At 44.3% G+C, this 21,217-nt stretch overlaps 1 protein-coding gene across 1 annotated transcript in view; it reads right to left on the reverse strand.

Moving 5' to 3' along the window:
* Cbp80 (Nuclear cap-binding protein subunit 1) overlaps positions 1-21,217 on the reverse strand; it is a 123,134-nt gene that overhangs the window by 94,089 nt on the left and 7,828 nt on the right. The window contains exons 8-12 of the mRNA XM_050189232.3: positions 12,592-12,665; positions 12,316-12,385; positions 8,317-8,532; positions 2,947-3,044; positions 548-611 (exon numbers count right to left, since the gene is read on the reverse strand). Of these exons, the coding sequence (XP_050045189.2) occupies positions 548-611; positions 2,947-3,044; positions 8,317-8,532; positions 12,316-12,385; positions 12,592-12,665 (522 nt within the window). The remainder of the gene's footprint in view (positions 1-547; positions 612-2,946; positions 3,045-8,316; positions 8,533-12,315; positions 12,386-12,591; positions 12,666-21,217) is intronic.

Consider the following 21,217-nt stretch of genomic DNA (forward strand, 5'->3'; position numbering starts at 1 on the left):
TTAGTTGCAGAAGCGTTCAGAATTCCTTGCAGCACTCTAAACACAACCCTGCGGAACAAAGCTGACGTGAAGATGAAGGCAGCGCAGTCTTGCTGTTCTGGAGCGGGTCAAGTGCGTGTTCCACCACATGACAAGATTGAAAAGTCCCCATACACCTAGTTTTTGGAGTCTTACCCAAATATCACTGTTGATGGCCCCATGCCCATGGAAAAGGCGAAGTGGTTTGCAGGAGCCTTAGAAGTAGACGATTTTACCGGTTAAAGGTTTAAAGGCTGTAAAACACGACACCTTCAAGCATTCAGATGAGAGTTCCCAAGATGATTGAAACAGTAGCAAAATTGACAGCCTTGTCAATAACAATGGCAGAATTAAGTGTGTTGATGTCCACTGCTATCTCAGATACTGTAAGCATACAATGCACATAATTTTTTAAAGTAAGTTGGTAAATGTTTGAGTAACCTTGGAAGATTTCTGCACAACTAATTCGGCCGTAACCTGATAAATCAGGGCAAAATGCATGATCCTTAAGAAGATGTGATTTGCTCACCTCCACAATCATGTACTCCAGAGGCACCTTGAGCTTGCCTTGGAAGCTCAGCAGCTGTGCAGCGCTAAGAGAAAAAAAAAAGAAAAGCTCTGAGCCAATTCAGGTCAAGCTACTTAGAGAAAGTGCTCAGATAGCAAGAAAGCTAGGCAATAGGCTTAATTCAAAGCAGCGCCAGCTTTTGCCCTAAAACACCTATGTTCCTCACCTGTGACCCGCACATTTCAGCTTTTGCCCTAAAACACCTTATATGTTCCTCACCTGTGACCCACAACAAATGTGCAAAGTTATTTACGCATTATCTATGCCTCTGACTAAAAGCAACATGCTTTGTGTTGTGCAAGTCATGAAAAACACCGCTATGTCACAGTAGTGATTAGGAAAATAACCTAGTACAGTTGACTTCAGTTAATCTGACCTTGCCGGGAGTAGTGAAATTGACTGAACTATCCTGCGGATCAATTTATACAGAGGCAGAAAAAAACTTCTGAACAGACCACAGCTTCATATGACAGTATTTAATGATTTGAACATTTATGGGTTCATAGTAGAATAAAAACAATGAGTACTCAGACTTAACGTACATCCAACTATACTTTTAAACAAAGCATGGTTCTGATTCTGGCAATCAAGAGTATAATATGAAAGCTGTAGAATTTACTTTCACAGAATAGAAATTTATTTACGCTTAATGTCAACTGTAAATCTCAGATAGTTCCTTGTTGCAGTTTATGGACAGAAACATGATACCCTCCTTGCTGTCCACTGCGTTTGACATCCGACATTTCTTAAACCACTCCCCCAAAGTCCAGAAGGTAGACTAGCTCAAGCCAATGCTAACCATTTCACCAGTTCTTCTTGCAATGTAGAGAAGTCTCTGACATACCAAAAACATGTGACGCAACTCTGCTACCGCTAGCTTAGCATGCAAAATAGCATATCTTTTGAATGAGCATTTGTAATTAAAACTTGAAAGCAGTGTGTCGTTGTCACTTGCCTACGCAGACTTGTTTTGTGGCCATCTTGTACAGCTAAACCTCGATATGACGAAGTCGGTAAAATTGGCAATTTGCTTCATTATATCGAAATTTCGTTCTATTGAAATTCAATCTTTTATGCAACTAAGTACACCCACCAATCAATTTTTCTTACATGGAAAGGGGGCGCAGAATTTTCCGAATTATCGGCCAATCAAAAAAAGCAAATTTGAATGTGACAACAATTTTGATAAATTTGGAAGTCGGCGACAAATGGTACAATTTCATGCCACATATGTCGACAACATCTCAGCAGTACGAATTAAGTGAAGCCAGCCACGCTTTTATGTGCACTCTGTCCCCACGGCTGATAGCGTCACCCACGGGGAGCGAATACCTCATCTGCCTCTCGCTCCAATGGGTCACTGAAACTTGAGATTACGCAAGCTCCAATACTAGGTGTGCGGTAAGACAGCTTACATGGTGCCATGCCATCTTGGCACACCCACTCTGCATACGCAGCAGACTACCTCTAAAGCAAGGCGTGCAGTTGCGTATGCTATCACCCGTGCTTACAGACGTGCTCAGCCACGGTTGAGATGCGCACCAACTTAACCCCCTTCGCCCCCCCCGCCTCACCCCCTTGCAAAGCACTTGATCACACTACCACGATCTTGCTTCCCCTCCCCCTCTTGCCCTTTGCTCACGCAGGAAGGCAGCACTCAGAAAGCCATCATCTTTCTTCTCTCACCCTTGCACTTTCACTCGCACCTGAAGCACACACTGCGCAGGGCGCGATAGGATCTTATCATACTTGGACTTTATACAGAACATGATGCAGCTCCACTATGGTGGCTGCTCTCGTCGCGTGGCATGCAATTTGAGAGGTGTGTTTGGAAACAGCTGCTTGTAATTCAATCACTTGACCATCTGCATCCATGGAAGTTTCTAGTTATTGTCTCAGCATTCCTTTACAGCAGCAGTGAAATTTCATTATATTGAAATGGCATACAAACACACTTCATTATATTGAGGTTCTAAATACATGGTGTTCTTTGGACAAGAGGTTATGAAAAGTTTAATACTTTGTTATATCAAGAATTTCATTATATTGAAGTTTAACCGTAGTGACAATGGCGATGACACTGGTTTTTGCAGTAAGCTGCTGCTAATGCTTCGAATCTGGTTACGGTTTTGCATCTGATCGTAATGTGCTGGTAATAGACAGTGAAATTTCTTAATACACAAAAAGATGCCAATGACAGGATGCAAACAGGTATCTTTTTTTTTTTTTCACAGTTTGCTCTAATGTTGGCAGCCAAATACTGCACAACAAAACGCACACAAAGCACCTTGTCTGCTGACAGCCACCGCACAGCAGGGATAGTGTCACTTAAAGCTTGGACAACAAAAAGTTCAGCTCACCAGACTTTGCGATCTGTGTAATTGCGTTCGAGAATGTGACGCAGCTGCTCTTCACCCAGGAAACGTTCAATTGAATGGGAGCCTGGTAGTACGGGCCCCTAGGAGTACACATCAGGTTGAACGTTAGGAAATGTAACTGTAAAACGCACAGCAACTGAACCTTCTGAGAAAAATATACATTAGAAAGCAAACAGAATGCTCTTACCAGCAAGCAGCATGTAACATTTATGCAGCGTGGTATATCAGTCTCCAGCAAGTACATAGACTGCAAACCACTCACTATGATATCAGATTTAATTATATAGAAGTTAGAACAAGCAGCCACCTTAACATCAGAGAATTTTAGCTCAGTGTTCACATTCACAGTCCATTCCACTCAGACTAGTGTAGCCTAAAAATTTATAAACAGCCTCTCAACAGGTGGGTACGAGCTCGCAACACTCATGCCAGCAATGGAAGGCACAATGCTGCCCTCACTCAAGGTAGCATCTCGTTTCTTGGTGTTTTGCCACCAAGCTGTCTGCACGTCGCTCACATCGCTTGTAGACGCACTTAACAAAACTGCAGGATTAACCCAGTTCTCTGCAATGTTGCAGTGATGAAATGTGAATGGAGCATACCGTAACAAATGCTCCGCCAGAACTGTCTATTACTATGTCTCAAGCATCATATTATTTATTTATATAATACCTTACAGGCCCACTGAAGGGCATTGAGTAAGGGTGGTAACAGTCTGTGCAGAACAGAAAAATGTAGCATAAAGAAAGATAAAAGAAGAAAAATTACAAAACAAATGTTACAAATAGTACAGTGGAACACCATTACACAGTGTTATCAAAGAGCGTATTCAGGTTATCAAGAAAAATTTTGTGGTTAGACATGGATGCGATGTGGTCCGGAAGACTGTTCCTATGTGCAACAGTGCAAGGCAGTGGTGATGAATTAAATGACTACGCTTCACCATGTGCATGCATGAAACTGAGCACTGTGAAGGTGTCGTGATGTGCACACAGGTGCATGAATTGGCAGAATGTGAGAATTATTGATATAAATGTACCTGTGAAACAGACAGAGGAGAGCGAGCATGCGGAGAGCTTCTAATGAGTGAAGTGAAATGTCTTTTTATTCGAGTAATGCTAGAAAGATGGTCATACTTCCGTGAGATGAATCTGGATGCTCTATTCTGAACAGCTTCCAACATGCTTATAGGGCACTCCTGATATGGTAACTATGAAGGTAAAGCAAATTCTAGTTGCGGACGAACAAAGGTTACATATGCTAATTTTCATATATTAGAAGGTGTGTTACGCAAGCTTCTACCAAGATAGTGTTAATGAATCTAAATAAAGGGCAGACAACTTGGAAATCAAACGGCAATGAAGTATAGGATCAAAATCTTTAGAGAAATCAAGAAAGAGGCAGTCAGTCTGTGAAGTGAAGGTCGGTCATGAATTGAAATAACTGCGAGTCACATGAGTAGCCTTTCCTAAAACCACACTGATTAAATAAGAAAAAATTATTGGATTCAAGGTGAGAGTAGATATGAGAAGATATAACATGCTCAAGTATTTTGCAGCATGTGCATGTTATTGAAATAGGTCTATAATTACCAGGTGGGGGACTGTTCCCAGATTTGAAAAGGGAAATGACCTTAGCTATCTTTCAGTCTTTAGTTCACCAGATGATAATGAGTGGTTAAAAATGAGGCACAGAATGCGACTAGCAATATCTGTAGTAATCCTTAGTATTCTTGAGTTTATGCTATGAATACCAGAAGAAGTAGAAACTTCAAGATTCGTAATCATGTTAGCAATTCCTTTGACAGTGAGGATGATTGGTGCCATGAAGGCGAATTTTCACTCTAGGAGAAACGGTACATTGGAACAATCTTCTTGTGTAAAAACAGATGAGAAATACACATTGAAAGCAACTGGACACTCTTTATCAGAAACCCGAGTTTGTTTCGCATCGTGTATTGCAATGTGTTCAGTAGAATTATTAGGACGAGTTTTCAGAATTTTTAGGATTATTGCTGATGAGTGAGGGCCAGTCTTGAGAGTAACATTTCTCTTTAGCTGCACCTAATGCTTGTAGCTTGTAGTAAGCTTGTAGGCATTCCTTATATTTGTCCCAATAAGAAACCGTATTATTAGGTCTCGCGGTATTGTATAAGCATTTCTATTTATTTCCAAGTGATTGAAGTTGCTAAGTAAACCCAAGAGTTAGCTTTATCATTTGCTAGAGTTTAATGGCACATACTTGTCAACTCTAAAATTGTGCATTTACGATGTGTCCAATTCTCATTCACGCATCGTAAAGCAAACGATGGTAGAAAAAGTTAATTGAAAAACACTTTTAATTTGGTGCTTATTCCGGTGTAATTGGCTCGGTTATAATCTCGGATAGTTTTAGCCGTCACAACAGAAAATGTTAACGGTAAGTTCATTGTGAAGTTAAGAAGTTTATGGTCGCTATAAAGCCTTCTATATAAGAAAATGGTCCAGCAGTGTCCAGTGCAGTTGTTAAAACCAAGTCCAATAAGTTAGTACCCTGAGTGCGTTGATCAACAACTTATGGTAAGCTGTAGTCAAGTGCTACCTTGAAAAATCTGCTGAGAAGACAGAAGACGAATCGATGAGAGGATAATTGAAGTTGCCAACAAGGTATATTATGTCGGTTGGACAGAGATGTCTAGCGCGTGCTATGTTAGCATGTAGTTACCTAATGAAAGAAGAATCACCATCTGGTGGGTGATAACATGATCCTAGAAGTAATTTAGCAGAAGAAGTAACGCACGCTAAGTTATTCAGAAGTTATTTAGTTATATAGAAAGCTGCATCCCCAGTGTAGAGCAGCAGGCCAGAGCAAGTTATAGCTCGGGCTGACCTCTCTGCCTTTCTGTAAATAAATCTCTCTCTAGAAAGCTGTAAGCAAAAGACTATGTACAGATATACCTAAAGCTGCATGTGCGGCACTGTCCTCGGCAAACAGCATGTGCTAGGTTATGCTGTCACCTCAATCACAGTGGGCCTACTCTTCGCCAATAGTAGTAGCTATCCCATAGCAACATGTTTATATGCAATGCGAAGCAGCTTTCAGAGAAGCTGAAAATCAAATGAAACAATATACAGTCAACAGCAAATTTTTGGATGCCCGATTTTTCAGACATTCCTGATAATTCAGATGCCTTCATAGCACTGCCACGTACCCATAGGGCCAATGTATAAGAGTGTCTGAAATTTTTGACGCTGGAACCCTTCGCAGTCCAATATTCCAGGCTTTTGCCATGAGCACAGGTCCTAAATGGAATTAATCATAGCCACCCCCACAACTATTTTTATTATCTCACCGCCACAAATCAGCGCTCCCACATGCTGATCCTTTGACAGCCGTAGCTACCATGGTGGCAACTCTAGGCCTAACTGCTTCAACGTTCACTACCAAGCTTCCTGCTGCTCAGTGCCATGTTTTTCATTGAAATAATTTGCCACTGTCAGCAATGGTGTCGACTCTGCCTTTGGCGTCCTCGATGAAGCACGGAAAACATGGCAAGAATCAAGTGTTGCATGATGCCGCTCTCCAAAAGTCAGCTTCGCTGCTATACATATATACACGGGCAAAATACATCAGACTGCAGCTTTCCATTACAGCATGAGCAGCATTAATTGAATGGTAGGAATTACTGCAGTAAATTCTACGCAAGGACTGACTTTGTCAACCATGTTTCTTAAAACATTCGTTTCTTGCCTGTCAGGTGTTCAGACTCGTGATGCCATTCACTTGTTACCAAAAAAATCTTAGCTTAGTCATGGGCAAAAGCAGGGGCAAATCCTGCCAAGAAAGATTCCTTTAATGCAAAATGGAAACCACTAACATGGCTGAACATCATGTGAAAACATTGCAGTTCATTTCGAGCAATGTGCCTGCATGCCATCACGGTGGTTCAATGACTGACATTTAATTTTTCATTTACCATAGGTGGATCCAACGCACAATGCAAAAGGACTTAAATCACCTCGACTTCTTTAAGGGGTCTTTTTTAAAAACACATCTTTTTGTACTCTGCCCCCATCGGAATGCATCCCATCTCAATATTAGTAAACACACGAACTCAATTTTAGTAAAAGGACAGAATTAGATAGCCAGTGAGCTTGGGCATCCAAGCAGGCTGCTGAAGCTGAGCACATGCATGCTTTTGTGCAGAAAACAAAAGCGACCAGAACTTGTGAAACAAATTTCATTGAAATCCATGCACATTAAATGATTGCCCAATTTGCCCTTTAAAGGGCCCCTCACCAGGTCTGGTCATTTTGAGCTGACAAGCGCAGTGCATACAATGCACACTAATGAGTGTGTCTGCTAAGCATTACATTGCTACACACCGCAGAAAGAGCTGCAATTTCTAATCGAATGTCACTTGCCCTTCTCCTCGCTGGCGACGTGCTCCAAGCTGGAGGGTCATGCATACGTGCTAGTGCACCTACGTACATGTGTTTGTGCTGTGACATTGCTGTGACGTGCTGTGACGAAACTTCAAGAATCATTCAAGGCAACATCTGTTATTCGTATAATCTGTTGCTTCAATAGACGAATTAAAGTTTAGAGAAATAATAAAACATACAAACCAAATGTCTGCATGTTTTTGTTTTACTTCGCACAGAAGCAAGAGAGATGTATTTCTGTTTGGTCTGCTTGTTCCCACGTCGTGCGCAGAGACAACGAAACTATGTCATTTTCTACCGTGTTCCAGTGTGCAGTCATGCTCTATGATCCGCTTGTGTCTCCCTCAGTATTTACATAGCACTGACTTATACCACTAGTCAGGTGCCCTCGTGCACAGCGCGTAAAATTGTGCGCTGCACAAGACGAGACTACCGCAACAGCTTGCGCGCAACACTGTCAGTGTAAGTGCGCTGCGCCACAAAAAAGCGAGGGAAAAAAAAAAATTAAGGCGGGGCCCGTGACATATGCGTCACGCGATCTTCAAGCTCCAGTACGGGAGAACGCAGGGAAGGAATTTCGCTTGCAGAGGCCAGGTGGAGCAAGTGGAAAGGGTGTCTCTCTTGGCAGTGGCGCTTGTCTTCTGAAATCGTGGGTTTGTGGCCCTGAAATATTTCTATCTTGGCTATTAATGAACTAATTTGAAAAATTCTTGCGGCAGAACGCTCCCTAGAGAGTACACACCTTCCAGAGTATAACCGAAATTTGCTATGTGGCCTGGTGAGGGGCCCTTTAAAGACAGCGCTTGGATAGGTCACCCTCATTTACTTGGCGTTTGCCAGAGCAACAAGAATGCGCATGTCAGGAAGCAAACATTGTACAAAGGAGGCTTATGGCTGCACTCCTTTGCATCTTTTACAAACAACCCACCTCAGGACAGTCAGTGTAGTCGAAGAGCCGGAATACCACTGTTGGGAAGGGGTAGATGTACTGTGGCTGGTGTGGTGGTGGGGCCAGGCTGGGCAGATTGTGCTGGAGGGCCTCACACAGAACACCATCAAAGGCAAGGTAGGGTCGGACCAGGTGCCTTTCTACCCACTTCTCAGAGCGCAGCTTCGACACTTGTGCCCAGAGACAGTCGAGCCCCTGTGGAACACAGACAGGTCAAGCCAGACCAATAAACCTACACAATACTAAAGTATAATGATCACAAGAGTGCTACAGTGTATAATGTCTCCTAGAGCATGGCTTCGGAACAGGAAAGCTGGTATTACATAATGACAAGAGGTGAAGCACAAAAGCTAGATGGATATCGCTCTCTTGCTTTCAAACTTCGCCTTTAGCCATTGTAGAAGTAGGAAGACTGAATGGATACATACCCAGCAAGAGCACAGCTATAATGCTAACTTGAGCACTGTGCAGTAAACCTTCAAAGTTTCAGAGTTCAATGTAGGGTAACCATGCTTTTCAGAGATAACAAGCAAAGAACAAAACAGAAAGGGGGATGGGTGGACAAAGTGACATGCATGGCTGAAAGAACAAGAAATGATGGTGGACTGGTTCAGACTTCTTTTTACGTAAACTGCCATTATTTCATAAAAGAAAAATGTCAGTTTTGCACCCCTGAAACGCTCGCAAAGCTTGAACATTTCAGTTTCCTATTAGCAGCCCAGTACTGCCTAAGTTTCGTCTGTGCAGCTGTAGTTCTCCACAAACATGAACTTACCTACCACAGAATGAACATGAAAATCCATAACGCTATGGGGAACCGGTGCGGAAACTCTAAGGTGGTGTCACTATCAATTTCTTGTTTTTGTGTCTCTTCTGGCTTACCAAGATTCCGCTCACAGTGAGAATGACCTTTTGATGCGAAAGTGTCAAATGGTTCATTGAGCGAAAAATGGTCTCCAATCCACGTTGTGAAGGTGGTTGGACAGCGAAGGTATAAACAACAACTAGAGCGATTACCTACTGTGAAGTACGTTGAAATTATTCAATGTAGCAACATTCACAAGCACTTTACCTAATTATTAGCCTAAGACGTTTCGACAGCATGTGACTTTGCTTGTGCCTCTACTTCGTGCACCTACAAAGAGCGGACCAGAGAGAAGAGAAATTTACCATGCCTCATATGCACGCTGCTCTTCAGGAGTCCTCATTATATGTAGCCTTTCCATAGCACTGTCACAACACAAATCAGTTGCTAGGCGGGTTCATTCTTTTCCATACGAAAGCGTAGTTATGCCACTTTCTGCTTCGTATGCTACAGTCAAGCTGCAGTCGCCATGGAAGCTTGCGCAATAGTAATCGCAAATGCAAACGTATGCAGAGAACACTATGCGCTTTGCATTGCATGTAGGCGCAGATGTGCCTTATCATCAATTATGTGATTTGGATGCTTGTTGTGAGCTTGTTCTTTATTTAAATGTATGCTATTCTGTACGTTGTATGCATGATTCCAAAGAATGTATGCAGTGTTCGCTTCACTTTTCTGAGTGCTTGTAGCCTCTGCCTTACGGGGGTATGAGCCATAGCATTTGGGGGTATACATCACAGACGATGATAAATGACACCATAGATGATGATAGATTTCTGTCAACGTCACGCCACGAAGAAATCCTGGGATCCCAGCCATAGACAGCTTCGCTGTAAAAGCCGGTGTCCCATGTCTGTAGCAGCACCTAAATTTCCATCGGCTGCGGTGCCCCATCACAAGCGCACTTCGACGAAGTTCTAATTGGCTGCAACGTCCCTGCACGAGCACGCCACGGCATGAGTGCATCTTGACGGAGCAGAACGGGCAAAAGGGAACAACTGCTGCCGCAGTGCTCTGCCAGGTGTTGCGTAACGGGAGAGGCCATTGCCAAGATGCCAAATCACCCTCACTCTCGCTTTTGGAAGCCTGTGTTATCCACGCATTCCTTGCTCGCACAATCTCTCACCTTCGTTCTAACTGCACCTTGGTAACGCCAAGTTAAAAGATATGAAGTACGCCTAAGCTTCACCTTTAAGAGTGGAATACGGTAGCATTCAAAGTTCCCTGACTGCTTCTCACAGTTCCGGGCAACTGGAGCGTATGTGACTGTAATGTTTACTGGGAAATGCTGGCCATGAACGCTATGCACGAAGGCGGGCTTTCTGGTCGAAACTTGGTCTCTTGCGTGGGCTGTGATGCGACGGAGGCAAATGCCAGCTGGAGGTATTGTAAGGAACCGGTCATGCCACTCTGAGGCCCCCAAGACACCTGCATGCCGGCGTGCGCAACTGGCAGACACCGCGGCTGGTTTGTGAATGACAGAAATGCTGGAAAAGGGGTTTCTATGAGTTTTCGCATAACAGAATTATGGTTTCTCATATAGTCAAATTACAATCCGGGAGCTATCGTGTCTGTAGGTTGTGTGTAAGTCATAGTTTACGATTTTTCCACGTATTTTAGCTTGAAAAATTCAATTGGTTCAGTAAATCCCTTGCATCACATGGAGGGCCTGGGTATGGGTGGTTCTAAAATCATTTTGCCGAAACAACATTCGACGTCGACACCAGACTCTCTGGGACACGAGCTCCTTAACGCTCTCGCGTTAACATGCACCAAGTGTTTCAATGTGCTCTAAAATCATTTTGCCGAAACAACGTTCGACGTCGACACCAGACTCTCTGGGACACAAGCTCCTGCACCAAGTGTTTCAATGTGCTCGCTTGGCCAAGAGGAGTTCATAACTCGAAGGACCGCTCAGCGGCGTTCAAATGGACATTAATGATTTCACATTCACAAATCATAAGAAATGCTCAAGTGTCCTTGGATATTTTGCTATATGTTCAAACCTTGACATAATGAACAAGAATAAAAACAGATGAGTGGTTATAACAAAGTGTAAACTTTGGTTTGCCATGCTTTACTTCAGCGAGTATTCTGCTTATATAATAAACCAAAAATCTAGAGTCCATCACGCAACTAGCTAAAGCGAAGCAAGATTTGTCCCAAGAATGTCAAATAATAGGTGGAAGCAGCATGAAATGGCACATTCTGGATGTCCATTGGTAACAAAATAACTGAAATCTGCATGTGGCAGTGAAAAACCAAGTCTAGAGGGATGAAGACACACGTCTCATGCTGCTGCTGCCCTAGGAAGGAAGGTGTGAGGCCCTCGCCGCTGTGAGGGGTTATCAGTTACGAGATTAGCTTTGCAGCTTCCACACTAACTTTTTGCAACATGAAAGTGAGGATAGTGCTTCTCTTTAGTGCTATGGACCATACAGAGGGTGACATGTAATTCTTCGTAGACCACGATAAATTGCTGGTCCAAGAATGATGACAATGGACATCTCATGCTCATTCTCATTCTGTGGAGGTAAAACACACTGGTTGCATTTTTTTATTGCCAGAATTTGAGGTACGCAACATTTTTTTGCTAGAAAATCGTATTCACGTTTCACTTTGACTTTATTTACGAGCTCTAATGTCATTTCTACATCAGTTTTCTGCTTCGAACCAATAAGTGGGTGCAAGTTCAACTTAGGGGAATGTTAGAATCAGGGCAAATACTGCCAGATGAATCAGTGGCGCATTTCAGTATGTTTTCTGTCTTTTGTTTAATTCAACCCACTGGATTAATTCAACTAATATTGTCCATCCAATTGGGGCCGAACTAATCGCAGTCGACTCTATTTCCATTTTCACCAGCTCATTTGTACATAACTTTGACGCTGCACACCGGAATAAAAGCAACAAAGTTGCTGATTGTCACTTACAAGGAAAGAACAAACAAAACAAAGAAAATGCTAATAACTAAAATAGCAATTAGTGCTATGGGTGGCCAATGGCCCGAGCACTCAAAGCCTGCTTGCCTGATTCACAACGAACAGAAGTCAAATCTGCACACTTAATCTTACTTTTAAAATTGAATTTCAAGGCACAGGAGCACCACTCACCTCTTCCTGGGCATGGGGAACTTGGGCCTGCCAAACACGCAGTGCTGGGGCATGCCTTTTCTGCCGCTTGCTGTTCACAAACATGCACAAGTAGAAGTGCGAGAACATTAAGCAGCAGGAATAAACTCATTGCATTCTGCATTCAGAAGCTGCACAACGGAAACAACACCATGTTGACTAGCGCAAATGAGGGTTATCACTGCCTCTTCCATTACATAATAGCAAAGGTGTTGCTGAACACTATCTGTCAAACACTGCAGTTTCCAGCCCACGTACCTGATGTAGTCATCAATGTGGCGCATAAGCCGGTCCAGTTCCTGGTCCTTTTTCTCATAAAGCTCTCGTCCCACCTGGATTACAAGCACAATGATCACCAAGTGGATGATTTATGCTTACTGTTTTACAATGGGAGCTTCACGGCACAACACATACCTTCATTTCCTTGCTGAGAAAAAAATAATCTGAGGCAGAAAAATCCTGTTTTATTAAACCTACAATACATTGCGCCTCTTGAGGCAAGCAAAGTGTGAAAAAAAAAAAGAAAAAAATGAAAGAATAGACAGACATAGCGCTGTCAATTGAAGAATATTATTGAAATCACACCAATAAATGCTACCCAAACAGACATGTAGCAAATAAGAAAATACCATACATCAAAATAAAGATCTAAGTTGGGCAACGTATAGTTTTGGTGTCACATTTTCGGCAAAGGACAAGTTGAGCAAGTCATGCAGTGCTATGGACAAATGGGTTGAAGCAGCACTGAGAACCGTGAGGGAATCATCAAATAGTACATATACAAGACAGGTATCATCTATAATATTCCTCTATCATGCGAGAAATACTACATTGACCAGACTGTGTGCTGTTTCAACTATAAGTTAATGGATCATAAAGCTTCTCTGAAGGGCTAGCCATCACCTACCCAATCTGCAGGAGTGTGCTGAACTGGGCTGGTTGGTGCATGTTTAAGGGAATCAAACAGTCTAAATACAGGATTCTTGTCTACACAATACATCCTGTCTTTTGTGCTGTTCGATTCCCTTCATCTAACCTATCTCTTCACTGTAAATAACATGGCTGCACCCTGTGTTTTCAGGCACGAGGATGCTTTCTAGGTAAAAAAACAAGGTAGCACGAGAGATTAAACAAATGTTTTTATACACAAGTCGGGTCAATTATGTCTTGATAGGGCATCTGCCATGCTGCATGGTTGTGAGGTAGATGTATCTGGATGCACATCATGCAATCATCATCATGCAAATCTGCTAGATAGCAATACTTTGCCATTTTGTGCCTACTTAATGGTTAGAAAAGTAGGCACAGAAAAATTGCTTTATTAAAGTAATTGTGCTCCTTATGACGTACATTTCTGCAACAGGGTATTTAAGTATGTAGTGACACATACAAACACCAGCAAAAGATGTAAAAGAAGATTGTTATTGATGTTCGCGCTGGCCCTGCTTGGCCATTGATCAGAGCACTTTCATTTCCCCTTGGTCCCTGTGATAAATCACAACTACACCTAAATGTGTGCTTGCATTGATTCTAGTGATATGTACGAACACTAGCAAAACACGTAAAAGAAGGCTGTTGTTGATGCTCCTGCTCGGCCTGCTTGGCTGTTGATCAGAGCGCTTTCGTTTCCCGTTGGTCCCTGCGGTAAATCACGACTACACCTGAACGTGCACTTAAATTTGGTGGAGTTGCTGGTTTCTCTCTTCACCATGGAACTCCGTACCCAGACTCTACCACCAGCCTCTATTATGCTTGACGACGTGTCACCACAAGAGGCTAACTCACTCCGTGACTGTCATTTGTTCCGGCGTTCCCAAATAGCATGACCCGGTTACGTTCAGCAGCACCGACGACCACAACGTAGAGGACTGGCTATCATCCTACGAACAAGCCAGTGCAAACAACAAGTGGGGTGATGCCACCAAACTAAACATTGTCATTTTTTAAGACAAGCTTCGCGGATGTATTCATCCAACCTGCTGTGTGCAAGCTTCACGCAAAACAGCGCTTGCGTAGTCACGCCTAGCAATCAGGCAAAAACTGTTAAAAAAAATTAAATTATGGAGTTTTACGTGCCAAAACCACAATTTGATTATGTGGCACGCCATAGTGGGGCACTCTGGAAATGTGGACCACCTGGTGTTATGTTCTTTAACGTGCACCTAAATCTAAAAAAAAAAAAATGGTGGTGAAAACTTGCAGTATACATTCGCATCAACTCCGCCATGTCAGAATATGAAAAAAATCAGGCACATAATGAAGGTGATTGAGGACAATGCCTTCCACATGCTCGTTTCTAAAATCCTTCAAATGGTCATACTTTAACATGGCAAGCATTTCGGCTCTCGCTGTGGGTGATGTTTCGGGTGACCACACTTCCTTACTGCAGCAGACACAGCCATTTGTTCGCAAGGAAGTGGCATGACAATTGACTCTTGTGCCCGTCATTTCGGAACCTATGCAATCACTTGCCCCAGTGCTTCGACAGGTAATCCAACAGCAAGTTTCCAAGATGCTGCCAATACCCAATGCCTAATACTCAACAGCAGCTGCCTGTCTCTGCGCTTCTGCCCTACGCTGACATCACAGCCAGGCCTCGAGCTTCATTCATCACAGTTCCCAAGCAATCACCCAACGCCTCCTACACAGCGCAGCCACCTGGACGTCCGGCTCCGCTCTTTTCTGCATTGCACCCCAATGCCTGCCAACCCTTGGTGCATAGTTGACAACAGGCCTATATGTTATTTCTGCTATCTTCCAGGCCATGTAGTTCACTTTTGCCATCGTCTTAACTTCCAGATATGTAATGGCGACCGAATTTAGGGCTGCACTCATCCTGAACCCCCAGCAAGCCCGGTTTTGTCTAGTTCAGTGCTTCATTCTATGTCGTTGGGTCAACGCGCCTTCGGCACACACGAGTCGCCATCCCCACGTCACCGTTCACTTCCCCTTATGCTCCATCGACTCCAGCCCGTCAAAGCGGAAAACTCGCCATCGCAGTACCGGAGGCAAGAATTGTGCTCGTGTAAAAAAATTTCAAGAGCTCAATTTTGTCCAGCTAACGAAACCAATGTGTACATTGAGGGTGTCGCTATACAAGCGCTTGTTGATACCAGAGCTTCTGCCTCTGTGGTAAACTATGTTGCAAGTTGAGAAAGATTACGACTCCACTTTCTTCCGTCTTCCTGCGTACGGCAACTGCACACCCCGTCCAGCCTTCCGTGTCGTGCATGGCTCAGCTTGTCATTCACAATGTTTCGTGTGTCGTTGAACTTGTGGCCTTTTCACCATGTTCACACGGTCATTCTGAGCTGGAACTTCCTTTCTACACATCATGCCGTTATGGACTGTGCGCATGCCAAACCTGCATTATGGCCAATGTACGATGCCCCCCATCTGAGCCATGTTTCTCTCCTTTTGCCCGAGTGGTCGTCGCTGCAGACACTGACACACCCCCTTTCTCTTCCGCTCTTGTGCCTCTCTCTTAAGACTCTGCTGCCTATTCTACTGCTATGTTTTCACACTCCGAAGCCTTCACCTCTCGCAATAACTTGCTCCTTCCTTTTGCCATTCTCACAACTAAAACTTTTGCGGTGCAATTTATGTTATGAATTGGTTACCTTTATCAGCAACTTTATTCCGTATTAAATGTCTGGGTTGACTTGAGGACACTGACTCCATTTATCCTCTTCAACTGCCTGATGACCTGGCTGACCTACCTGTCGCCAGCATTACCCCTGCTACTTCACCTGCTTCGTCACCTTCAGATGTCTTCAATCTGTTGATAGATTTTTGACTCTCTGATAACCAGCGCACCCAACTCTTGGAGCTCTTCAACCATTTTCAAACTTATTTTGACCATCAACAACCTTCTTTGGGTCGCACATCTGCCATTGTTCACCGCGCATCTGCCATTGTTCGACATAGGCACCCATGCCTGCACCTCTGTGCCAGCGCCCATATTGAGTCTCACACGCAGAACGCTGTGTCATTGACGACCAGGTGAACAATATGCTTCACCGTGGCGTGATACAGCCCTCGCACGGACCTTGGGCCTCCCCAGTTGTAGAGGCGAAAAAAAAAAAAGACAGTAGCATCAGGTTCTCCGTGGCCTATCGGCACCTAAATAAAATCACACGCAAAAATGTTTATCCCCTACCCGAATCTATGACGCCCTCGACTGCGTGCAAGGAGCAGAGTATTTCTCATCCTTGGATCTTCAACCAGGGTATTGGCAAGTTCTTGTGGATGAAGCTGACCGCCCCAAGACTGCATTTCTAACTCCCAATGGGTTATTGTCATGATATGTACAGAAGCGCGTAGAAAACAGAAACAATGCCGTGTTTGCCATGCGGGGGCAACGACGAAGTGTTGAGCTCAAGTGGCGCTTGCCGGTGTTCCGTGCTGCTTGGCGTTCAAGGCCAGCCAGTTCTCACTGGGCGCTCGGTCCAGAGAACCCTGAATCCACCACTATGTCGTTCTCGGATGTCAAGGGCCTGTGTTCCTGCTGGGCAACTGGTCCAGGGAAATGGGAGAGGTGGCTGCTTTCCCGGGCCACTGCGAAGACCAGCTTTGCTGCCAGAGGCAAGAGCAGTAGCTGGATCTACTGTGCGGCTACCGTGGCTACATTGGCTACCGTGGCCGTCATCAGTCACTGCGGCGACTGCACGTTCCGTGATGCCATAAGGAGGCCCATGTTGACATCGTCCACACGCCAGCCGACCCTTCAGGACCGACATCGGCCTCAATGTGTCAAGGGCTAAATACAAAGGAACGCACCTTGAGAGACTATTTATATTCTAAGACAGACATTGTAGTAGCAGCCACAGAACAACCTGTATTAGTTATAATACCTTTAATTGTATGTCTTGCGTCAAGTGTGTACAATGTCCTGTTAATATAGATTCAGTGTTGTGTGTGCACTCGGGTGTCGATTGCATTCCTTGGTGAGTGGTCCTGACCCAAACCTCACACATTCCATCAGAAATATAGAAGTTTAATGTGATGCCATTCAGCCTTTTTAATGCACCTGCCACTTTCGACCGCCTCATTGACAACATACTTCGGGGGCTGAGATGACACGTGTGCCTTTGTTATCTAGATGACATCTAGAGTCTTTTCGAGGGACTTTGATTCGGATCCCAACCCCTCGCAATTGTCCTCACTTGCATTACAGATGCTAGGCTGTAGCTTAATTTAAAGAAGTGCCATTTTTCCTGCACACCGGCTTACCATCTTAGGCCATGTGGTGCACAAGGAAGGTGTTCTTCTTAATCCTGCAAAGCTTCGATCAGTCACAGAGTTTCACAGGCTGACTTCAATGAAACAACTCTGCAGCTTTATTGGCCTTTGTTCATATTTTCATAGATTGGTACGGAACTTTGCCTCCATCATCGCCCCTTGGACACAGCTTCTCACCAACAACCAAGATGTTTCCGCTTAGTCTTCCATTTGTGATGACGCACTTGCCGCTATACGCTATATTCTAACCTCTCCTCCTATTCTGCGCCATTTTGACCCGGACGCTCCCAGAGAAATCCACACGGATGCCATCAGTGTCAGCCTCGCTGCTATTCTTGCCCAACGCAAGTCTGCCTTCGACGAGTACATCATCTCTTATGCCAGCTGCACCCTCACCAAAGCGGAAACAAACTATTCTGTTGTGGAGAAAGAATGTCACGCCATCGTTTGGGCGATCACAAAATTTAGAGTTTATGTCTACGGCCAACGATTCGACATTGTGGTTGCCAAGGATCCATCTGGTCACCTGGCTCGTAGGGCACTACGTCTCCAATATCATGATATTCATGTCGTCTACTGGTCCGGACGCAAATAGGCCGATGCAGACGCCCTTTTTCTGCTCTCCTCTTTCCCATGTGTCTGGTGCTACGCCTGTTGTAAGCTACACTTCTTTGTACCTTACCTATGCTGACATGCCATCTGAGCAGTTCCAAGATCCTTGTATAGCCTCTCTACTAGAGTTACTGTCTGACCCTCTGCCTCCTACCACCAGCAGTACACTTAGACGCACTGCTTGTCACTTTATCACCTGCGATTAGCTTCTGTACCGCCGCAATGACTTATCTGATGGCTATAAATGGTTGCTGGTGATTCCTCGTCATCTACGTTCCGATATCTGTGCCTTCTTTTATGCGGGTACACAATGCACCCGTGCCAGAGCATTAAAGACCTATGCATGACTGTGGGTTCAGTACTACTGGCGAGGAATGTACCAATTCTTCTGGCAGCACGTCCACTTGTACTCCAAGTGCCAACGCCGCATGAGCCCACCTTACACGACTACTGGGTCACTCCAACCCCTGCCCTGTCCCACCTGGCCTTTCGATCGCATCGAAATAGTTTTGTACAAACCCCTTCTGAATATTCCAAATGGCAACCGCTGGGTCATTGCCGCTGTGGACCACCTCACGCGCTACGCTGAACTTCAGCGCTTCTGTTTGCCCCATCACGTAAAGCCATTTTTTTCATCCTCCATAACTTCATCCTTTGGCATGGTGCACCTCGTGAGCTACTGAGCGATCGCGGATGTTCGTTCAGGTATATAGTATTTTTCCATGTATAACCTAAACCAAGAATTAAAATTTTCCACCGGATTAAAAAAAAAAAAATCAGCGTGTTGATAAAACTGCATAAACAGGCCTGGAGTATGGCCTGATCCCGGTGACCAGAACCGGTAACGCACTCCCTCACCAGAGCAGGATTGGCCACCCTGGTGCAGTACTTGGCCACAACCTCCTATATGAACACAACAATCAAACCCCGGCCCTCAGTCCCCAGCAGCTGCGAAGCAACTGACCACAGCGGCAGTCAGACCTGCGACGCAGCAGAGGGTGCTAAGAATCCCTGGTTCCGGACAGGCCGCCATTGGAATATGAACCTGGCAACGTTTAACGCTAGAACGTTATCTAGTGAGACGAGTATAGCAGTGCTATTGGAGGAATTAGAGGGCAGTAAACGGGATATAATAGGGCTCAGTGAAGTTAGGAGGCCAAAAGAAGCACATACAGTGCTAAAAAGGGGGCACGTCCTGTGCTACCAGGCCTTAGCGGAGAGACGAGAACTAGGAGTCGGATTCCTGATTAATAGAATATAGCTGGTAACATACAGGAATTCTATAGCATTAACGAGAGGGTGGCAGGTCTTGTTGTGAAACTTAGTAAGAGGTACAAAATGAAGGTTGTACAGGTCTACGCCCCTACATCCAGTCATGATGGCCAGGAAGTCCAAAGCTTCTATGAAGACGTGGAATCGGGAATGGGTAGAGTGAAAACAAAATACACTATACTGATGGGCGACTTCAATGCCAAGGTAGGCAAAAAGCAGGCTGGAGACAAGGCAGTGGGGGAATATGACATAGGCACTAGGAATAGCAGGGGAGAGTTATTAGTAGAGTTTGCGGAACAGAATAATATGCGGATAATGAATACCTTCTTCCACAAGCGGGACAGCCGAAAGTGGACGTGGAGGAGCCCGAACGGCGAGACTAGAAATGAAATAGACTTCATACTCTGCGCTAACCCTGGCATCATACAAGATGTGGACGTGCTCAGCAAGGTGCGCTGCAGTGACCATAGGATGGTAATAACTCGATTTAGCCTAGACCTGAGGAGGGAACGGAAGAAACTGGTACTTAAGAAGCCGATCAATGAGTTAGTGATAAGAGGGAAAATAGAGGAATTCCAGATCAAGCTACAGAACAGGTATTCGGCTTTAACTCAGGAAGAGGACCTTAGTGTTGAAGCAATAGAACGATAATCTTGTGGGCATCATTAAGGAGTGTGCAATAGAAGTCGGTGGTAACTCCGTCAGACAGGATACCAGTAAGCTATCGCAGGAGACGAAAGATCTGCTCAAGAAACACCAATGTATGAAAGCCTCTAACCCTACAGCTAGAATAGAACTGGCGGAACTTTCTAAGTTAATCAACAAGCGTAAGACAGCTGACATAAGGAACTATAACATGGATAGAATTGAACATGCTCTCAGGAACGGAGGAAGCCTAAAAGCAGTGAAGAAGAAACTAGGAATTGGCAAGAATCAGATGTATGCGTTAAGAGACAAAGCCGGCAATATCATTACTAATATGGATGAGATAGTTCAAGTGGCTGAGGAGTTCTATAGAGATTTATACAGTACCAGTGGCACTCACGACGATAATGGAAGAGAGAATAGTCTAGAGGAATTCGAAATCCCACAAGTAATGCCGGAAGAAGTAAAGAAAGCCTTGGGAGCTATGCAAAGGGGGAAGGCAGCTGGGGAGGATCAGGTAACAGCAGATTTGTTGAAGGATGGTGGGCACATTGTTCTAGAAAAACTGGCCATCCTGTATACACAATGCCTCATGACCTCGAGCATACCGGATTCTTGGAAGAACGCTAACATAATCCTAATCCATAAGAAAGGGGACGCCAAAGACTTGAAAAATTATAGACCGATCAGCTTACTGTCCGTTGCCTACAAACTATTCACTAAGGTAATCGCAAATAGAAGCAGGAACACCTTAGACTTCTGTCAAGCAAAGGACCAGGCAGGAGTCCGTAAAGGCTACTCAACAATAGACCATATTCACACCATCAGGTGATAGAGAAATGTGCAGAATATAACCAACCCTTATATATAGCTTTCATTGATTACGAAAAAGCACTTGATTCAGTCGAAATCTCAGCAGTCATGGAGGCATTACGGAATCAGGGTGTAGACGAGCCGTTTGTAAAAATACTGAAAGATATCTATAACGGCTCCACAGCCACCATAGTCCTCCATAAAGAAAGCAACAAAATCCCAATGAATAAAGGCGTCAGGCAGGGAGATACGATCTCTCCAATGCTATTCACAGCGTATTTACAGGAGGTATTTAGAGACC

The sequence above is a fragment of the Dermacentor andersoni genome, chromosome 2, assembly GCF_023375885.2.
Source record: "Dermacentor andersoni chromosome 2, qqDerAnde1_hic_scaffold, whole genome shotgun sequence".
NCBI lineage: Eukaryota > Metazoa > Arthropoda > Arachnida > Ixodida > Ixodidae > Dermacentor > Dermacentor andersoni.